At 38.2% G+C, this 8,584-nt stretch overlaps 1 protein-coding gene across 4 annotated transcripts in view; it reads left to right on the top strand.

The window, feature by feature from the left end:
- The window catches only part of itpr2 (inositol 1,4,5-trisphosphate receptor, type 2), a 67,732-nt gene that overhangs the window by 36,016 nt on the left and 23,132 nt on the right, over positions 1–8,584 (top strand). For all 4 annotated transcript variants that reach the window (XR_008570352.1, XR_008570351.1, XM_054775719.1 and 1 more), the window contains exon 38: positions 5,682–5,802. Coding sequence is in view for 2 of the 4 variants with exons in the window: in XM_054775719.1 (XP_054631694.1) it covers positions 5,682–5,802 (121 nt within the window). In the remaining 2 variants the exon portion in view is untranslated. The remainder of the gene's footprint in view (positions 1–5,681; positions 5,803–8,584) is intronic.

Raw genomic sequence — 8,584 nt, 5'->3', positions numbered from 1 at the left:
AAAGAGCTAACTGATAAGACAGTTTTAAATTTGTTGGCAAGTCAAAACCGCATCACCTAACGAGGCAGGTGAGCAAGTCATTACCAGCTCGGATATTGCTTCTGTGCAGGCTGATTTGGTTCTTGCAATTTATATGAATTTTCTCTATGATAGAACAAATAAAGTGACTAACGGTTTGACTTGATATACAAAGTAATACACACTGTTCAAAAAAATAAAGGGAACACTTAACACCATGTAACTCCAAGACAATCACACTGAAATCAAACAGTCCACACAGGGAGCAACACAGATTGACACATCGGTTTCACATGCTGTCGTGCAAATGGAATACACAAAAAGTGGACAACAAGACACCCCCAATAGATAAACAAAAATAATAAATAAAATAATTGTGTGTGATTTTGTTGTCAGCACATTCAACTATGTAAAGAACCAAGTATTTAATAAGAACATTTCATTCATTCAGATCTAGGATGTTATTTTAGTGTTCCTTTTATTTTTTTTAAACAGTATATTATTTTAACCTAGCATAATTTGTATTATTGCTGAAAAGATTTCCTCTTTGTGTAAAGACTTGTATGGATAGACTAGTGCCTTCTTTATGCGTACTATTTTAGAATTGCAGTATCTATGTACAGTAATCCCTCACTTATTGCAGTTAATTGATTCCAGACCCTACCGTGATCAGTGAATTTCCACAAAGTAGGATTCCTTATTTATAAATGGAATATTTTCGTAGTTATTGCATAGAAAACCTGTTTACGATCTTGTAAATATGGTTTTAACATTATTATTATTATTATTATAACTATTATTATTATTATTATTATTATGCCAGTTGTGAGGATTGAAACGGCATGATTTATTAATGTATGTTTGAAAAGTAGAGTGAAGCTGCGAAATTCAAACTGTTATGTGGTGAGGCAGGACTGTGTGTTTGTATATATGATACAGCGCGACTGAAAAGCAACTTCCTATTTTAAAATGCTTTTTTTGTGTACATTTTTCATTTTTGTGTATGACTTTTAGTGACTTTGGGGGAGGGGGGGTTGGTTATAAGAGCAACTCAACTGTGCCCAACCAAAGGCTTTGACTTTGAAGGGCAAATATGAGAAGTTACTGTGTGTTTTATCCCACAAGAGTTCCTGGTGAAATCAGTTGAAATCGATTCCCGGGCAGCTCAAGAAGCAGGTAGCGAATTCTGGTGCCCATATCAAATTTGAAATCAAACCTCATTGTAAACACTTTCCTCCCACATCAGTTTCTAGTGATAAATTATATTTAATAAATACATTCTACGTTATTCAACATCGGGAGTCACAGTTGTCCCTCGCCACTTTGCGATTCGAACATCTCTCTGTTACTCTATCGCGTTTTTTCAGAAATGAATTACCTAATAAATGATAGCTGTTTTGTGGTTGACTATGGCCTGTTATTAGTCCAAAAATCTTAAACAAGTCATATGTCATATTCTACACTGATTACTGGGCATCAGTCATGTTACATTGATGAGACATTAGCTTACATGACATTGCACTACATGGAATCATAATGGATGCATAATGAGAAAAAGTTCTCCTCCTATTCTGTGTGGAAGTGGTAAGTTGTTTTTTTTCTTCTTTCTTGTACTTCTTCCCACGCAGTTTCAAACCCTTTAAGTTTAGAATAAATAAATTGAAGGCTCACTAGTTAGTACGGTAGCTAGCTATGCTTAAAGCGACGGCTGACTCTTGTTTCCCTGCAGCGATTGCGTAGCCTGCACCTAAGAGTTGTGCAATGTAGTGTAAACAAAAATAGCACTATTTCGTGTGCGTATGTATGCCAGATGCATGTCAGACTGGCTGCCTGTGTATCAATCGAGTGACAAACGTGGATGGTAGGCTGACATCATGTTTTTTGTTTTTTTTTTTAATGCTATGCGATCGACCCACATTACGTTTGATATTCTACAATAAAAAGGAACTTTCCCAATGCTAACGTGAGTTACTATGTCTTATAGCCTATCATGTCTACTATATTAGGTCATTAGGTGTAAAGGTGACTATGCGGGTGCTATTTAATGTCCACAAAGTTGTAATCATGATAAATACATGTGTTCTATTCTCTAACTGCGAAAATATTCCATTTATTAATATTGAATCCTACTTCTTCCTACTCAAATTCACTCATCACAGTCGGATCTGGAACCAATTAACTGCGATAAACGAGGGATGACTGTACTGTTCAATCACCCTTTATATCAGTGAATCTCAACTGGTGGGTTGGCGCTGTTTTCAGTGGGTCGCCGGTCTTGCCAAAAAAAACAAATTGTGTAATAACCCAATGTCCTTGAAGGCACCTCGCATCTGTGCTATTTGCTTGCTAGGCCTCCACAAGGTGTGTGTTATGTTTACGGCCAGCTTGGCCAAGCTTGAGCAGGAAGTGACCGGCATAGAGTGTGAAGTTAACGTGCCGTCCGACACACAGCTAGATCGTCTTTCTAGCTACTGAAGAAGAGTGCGCTATAAAAAGACCAGCTCCAGCTCACGTTGTATTGTGTGGGGAATTCTGCCCACAATGAAGACTAATAGGTACAGTTTTATGCCCAGTTCCATCTATTCATGCCCAGTTAGTATGTCTGTGTAGATATGCCCCAATAGATCTATTGACCCAGGCTGAGGGATGGTCTACAGAACAAATTGACCTCATATTATATTAAACTACTTACCGACTGAGTTAATTTAAAAAAAGGGTTTTTCTCCAGGTACTCTGGTTTTCTCCCACATTCCAAAAACATGCATGTTAGGTTAATTGGTGACTCTAAATTGTCCATAGGTATGAATGTGAGTGTGAATGGTTGTTTGTCTATATGTGCCCTGATTGGCTTCCAAACAGTCCAGGGTGTACCTCTGCTTCTCACCCAAAGTCAGCTGGGATAGGCTCCAGCATACCCCCGCCACCCTAATAAGCGGCATAGAAAATGGATGGATGGATTGATGGATGGATGGAAGAAGTTGGAGTTGAAACATTTCCACAATTTGGGTCGCCGCTTGTCATTGAGAGGTGATGGTGGGTCACGCAGCCAAACCAGTTGAGAACCACTGCTTAATATTATGTCTTGTCTGTGTCTTTTATTTTTTTAAATTTTTTATCTTTGCAGTGAACTGGAACATGCAGAATCTGAACAAGTAAATTACTTGCCAAGAATTGAAATTAGTTGGGACCTAAATATCTTCATATGGTCCTGCACCACTTGTACCTCAGTCAGTGCATTTAATTAGTGCCCCCTCTCAGTTTTTCAGTGGCAGGAGGAACAAAGTGGAAAGCTGGAATTACCCATGGTTTAAGCTTCAGTCCGTTCCACTGTGGCCCCAGTCAGGCAACTGACCTTGTCTGGCCTTAGTGAAACCAAGTAGCAAAGGACAATCACTGTTCTCTTGTTCTTCGTTTTACAAGACGGTGGAAGGAAGGAGGGAGGCAGGGGGAAAGTGATGGTGTGGGGACGCTGGAGGTGGGCATCTCCGGAAACCTGAGCCGCAGTGTGGCATGCAAGTGCACATTTTAAACCCCTCTCCAAAACCTACTCCATGCTTGTTTGTTTGTCCCTCTCCTACTCTTCTCCCAACGTGCATACTGTCATCAATTACTCTTTCTATTTCTGTCTCATGGCTCCTACATGCATGGCTCCTACATGCCTGACTGGAGGTTTTCTCGTCAATGCAGTAGCAAGATGAGTCAGACTGGGCTGACTCTCCTCTGCCATCATCCTACCTCTCATCCCCTCTCTCACTGCAAAGCGAGCCAGCAGGCTGCAGTACCCATAGGGGAGGTGAACGCGAGCAAAAAAAAAAAAAACCCGGAGATTTTCTTCTTACTCATTCTTCACTCTTTGCAATTCATACAAAACGAAAGGAATCCTCGAAAAGAGAGGAAGCGGAAGTGAAACAAGATTCAAGCTGCAATAAGTTGGAAAGAGTGCATTAGGATGGGTTTGTAATGTTGTTTTTGTAGTTCCACACAGACTGTTTGTGCACTGCTGCATGAAAATAAGAGGTGCTGGCTCATTGTGGATCCTCAACTTTAGTTCAAAAAGTGTGTGTGTGTGTGTGTGTGTATGCTGCCATGTGTGCATGTCGGCTCACACTCAGCCAGACAGTGCAGGCAGACAAGTGTCTCCGCTGACTGCAGATGAGATGTTTACTGACACAGAGAGCGTCAGCTGCATGTGCACGTCCACATCTTCTGCTAGACTGCACCTAGCCAGCAGCGATGGTGAGGCATGACATTGGCTCATTTGTCTCCTCCTTCAACTTTATGTTGAAACTGTCTATGGTATCATGCAGTGTAGTTGTAGTTGTTAACACATGACATTTGTCATTTGAGACATACATTGCATGCAAATATAAGGCTGCACGATTCTGAAAAAATGTGAATCACGATTTACTTGCTTAGAATTTTGATCGCGATTCTCTGGGGCGATTTTGTCACTTGCACACACCAATACACACATGCGCTGTGTTCAGCGCCATGTGCTCATCATTGTGTTCTTCTGCTTTAAAGAAACTTCCATCGGTCTTTATGTCGTTCTTCATGGGAGGTTCCGAAAGGACAGTTTGTGGAAGACTTTCTTCATAGAAATGAATAGAAAGACGGAAAATAATCCAAGTCACAATACATTTATGCGTGTAAGAAAGAGAAGTCAATTAATTAGTGTGGTTGCTCCTCCTCCGAGCTGATGAATAATAGCAGATGCCAACAGGCTGTCAGCTAGTAGAACCAGAGAAGTGGAGCCAACTCGCCCTGGCCAGGAAGTTTGCAGCATGAGTCCATGAGTCAAAGTGTTTGTTCACGATGCAGCCTGTTAAATAACATTTTAAAAAATTGTCGACTTTTACAATTAGATTGCATGTGAGTGTGAATCGTGATCGCAACTTTTTTCCTTTTTTTTGTGCAGCCCTTATACAGTACAAAATATAAACATTTCACAAATTTGATTAACACTGTTGAAAATCTTCGTGATCGAAGCTCGTGGGTCAATCGCACGTGTCACCCACGCCACAAACATTACTTTGTCGATGCCATATGACATCAGTCAGCTGACATTAAGATCCTCTTCTGATATGCTGTTGCGCCACAGCGGCCAAGCAAGTGGTGAGCAGACGTTTCAAGCGACAAACAGAAATGCAACTTTCATCTTCATTATTCTGATTGCAAATAAACTAACTCAGCTGTAAGATGCCTATATCTAGAACAAAACTTGTCCGTTCTCTTGTAGCGACTAGTTATGTAGAAAAACAGTAAATTGTTTGATTGCTCTGCTCCACATCCTGACCTCCACTAAAGAAATGTGTTTTCTACACTTTCCTTTGTGACACTATGATTTCATGACCTACTATCTGTTCATCTCAAGATTAATTAGGTGTTCTTATTATATTTTAGTCAACCTTCGTTGTTCTTATTTGTTAATTTTTTTTTTCTTAAGCCATTGAGATGTTGTGAAGTGCTATACAAATACATTTTGATTTGGTTTGAGTTGTTTTTTGTCATCCATCCAACCACCTGCCCAATCATTCTTCTGGCTCCTTCTTTCAATCAAGTACAGTGTGTCCTCCTATCTATTTGTGTGATTATCCCAGTTTTAGAATAGTTACATCTCAGATGGATGTATGGACTCAACAGCATGTTTTCTCTCCCCTCAGGGAAAGGAGTTAAGAGAGATTCTCCTCACGTGCTACTTTGGAAATCAGAAGCTTCATTCCAAGTCAGAGCTTGGGAGTGGAAACAGCTCACCTGGCTGTTTTGTCAAGCCAACATTCGGAGGTACAGATCCAACTAAACTCCAACTAAACCTGGTAGTTAGCGTGACGCCATTGCTGTGCTCCAGTTTGAGTTTATTTGTTACACCATTATTTGTATGTACACCATAATGGAAAAACTATTCATGAAAACCTGTAATCACTTAATTGTTGGGTTGGACTTACCGTCTTATTTTCCAAGACAGCTTGACCGTGACTGGTTGCAATAATAATATTCCATACAGTTGGATGAGTTTGGTGTGGAAGACCTTGGAATACATGTATTTGCTTCCATTTTCAGTTCACTTGGTTGTATTGGCCAGTTATTTCAGTTGTTTGCTTTTGTCAATACAGTCATCTCTCTCCACAAAATTATATTTATGATTTACCGTAAATTCCAGTGTATAAGCCGCTACTTTTTTCTTAAACTTTGAACCCTGCAATTTATACAATCGTGCTGCTGAGATATGGCTAAATTCTAATCAGAACTACTACTAATTGTTTAAATACGGTGCTGCTCGCGAGTCAATGACGAAACAGTAGCTCTTTCTTTGGCAGGAGCCAGTCTGGAGCTATCAGTGCAGTCACAGCAAGCTTGTCAACCCACTGGAAATCGCAGGAGGTCGTTATATATAGCAGTATAACAACATAACAGTCTGACTCACGATGTCATCTTACAGTGAACACTAAATTCATCACACAGCAACTTAACACTCTATCCAAACATGTACCAATACCACGTTTAAAATGTAAAAAAAAAAAAAAAAAATTTTAATTTTTCCCATATGGCATTCTGTCTGAGCAAGTCATTCATTGGGGCGGTAGAATGACGTCAGCCTCCCTCCGGGTTGTGTGCTCCATATTTCCTAGGTACCGTGTTTGGTTTGGTTTGGTTTGGTTTGGTTTGGTTTAGTTTATTTGAACATGAAGGTTACAATGGAATACATCTCGTGAATTATTCTTTGACAGTTCCACATGTCCAAAAGGAGTAGGAAGAAGCAAAGCTTATTTAATCCTACCCCCCATCCATTCTACATCTAGTACAGTACATGTAGTTCACTTCCTGGATTCCATGTCATGATTTCAGTGATAGTCAGGATAACACATAATAGATAACGGTGAGATAGCCCTCCCCCCAAAAAAAGAAAGAACATTCATAATAATGATAATAATGATGACAATACTAAATAAATAAATAAATAAGAACAAAGCTTTTTTTTTTTCCTTTCTTTTTTTTTTCTTTCCTTCTTTTTTTTTTTTTAAACACAACAAAGAAAATTATTTAAAAAAAAAAAATAAATAAATAAAAAAATAAAATTTAATTAAATAAAAAATAAAAAATAAAATAAAATAAAAAATTAAAAAATAAAAAATAAAATAAAATAACAAACCTGACAGAACAATCAGGACTCTTCTGTCTTGTATTTAGCAAACATCAACTGCTTGTATTGTTTTTTGAATTTGCTCATCTCTGTACATTGTTTGAGTTCTTTACTCAATCCGTTCCATAATTTAATTCCACACACGGAAATGCTGTGGGTTTTCAGCGTTGTTCTCGCATATAAATGTTTTAGGTTTAATTTTCCTCTAAGATCATATTTCTCCTCTCTGATTGAGAAATACTTAATTAGATTTTTGGGTAACGAGTTATTATTAACTTTATACATTATTCTAGCGGTTTGAAAGTGTACTAAATCTGCGAATTTTAATATCTGTGATTTTAAAAATAAAGGGTTTGTATGTTCTCTATACTTGGCATTATGAATTATCCTCACAGATCTTTTTTGCAGTACAGTGAGTGAGTGAAGATTGCTTTTGTAATTATTTCCCCATATCTCCACACAATACGTTAGATATGGTAATACTAAGGAACAGTACAGAGTGTGGAGTGATTTTTGATCAAGAACATATTTTGCTTTATTCAATATAGAGATATTTCTCGCCACCTTTTGCTGTATATATTTAATATGAGATTTCCAACTCATTTTTTCATCTATCATAACCCCAAGGAATTTATATTCTTCCACTTTTTCAATATCCGTTCCATTAATTTGTATTTGGTCGTACGTGTCCTTTCTACTATTACCAAATAGCATTATTTTAGTTTTACTTAAATTCAGAGATAATCTATTCTTGTCAAACCATGACTTTAATATGACCATTTCATCCTTGACCTTTTTAATGAGTTCTTGTGTGCTTTCACCAGAACAGAAAGCGGTGGTATCATCGGCGAATAAGACCAATTTTAAGTTGTTAGTTACTTTGCAAATGTCGTTAATGTACAAGTTAAACAGTTTTGGTCCTAGTATGGACCCCTGTGGTACTCCACACGTATTGTGTAGACTCCCAGATGTATATTCTCCTAGCTTTACAAATTGTTTCCTCTTTGCTAGGTAGCTTTTAACCCAATTTAAGACTAAACCTCTAATTCCGTACCTTTCTAATTTTGAAATTAAAATAGTGTGATTAATTGTATCGAAAGCTTTTGTCAGATCCATGAATACTGCAGCTGCGCATCTTCTGTTGTCTATGGCAGTAGTGATTTCCTCCGTGATTTCCATCAGTGCCATAGAAGTTGAGTGTTAAGAAGTGTTAAGTGTTAAGTTGCTGTGTGATGAGTTTAATGTTGTTTGTAAGATGAAACCGTGAGTCAGACTGTTATATTGAGTAATTACCTTCTGCAATTTCCAATGGGTTGATAAGCTCGTTAGTTTTTTCATGATTGGCTCCTGTCAAATAAAGAGCTCACGGACTCCACAATATGTCATTTTATGACGGGGACGCGTGTGGCTTACATATGAACAAAT

The sequence above is a fragment of the Dunckerocampus dactyliophorus genome, chromosome 5 (assembly GCF_027744805.1).
Source record: "Dunckerocampus dactyliophorus isolate RoL2022-P2 chromosome 5, RoL_Ddac_1.1, whole genome shotgun sequence".
Taxonomy (NCBI): domain Eukaryota; kingdom Metazoa; phylum Chordata; class Actinopteri; order Syngnathiformes; family Syngnathidae; genus Dunckerocampus; species Dunckerocampus dactyliophorus.
This window is presented reverse-complemented; position numbering and strand designations above follow the sequence as displayed.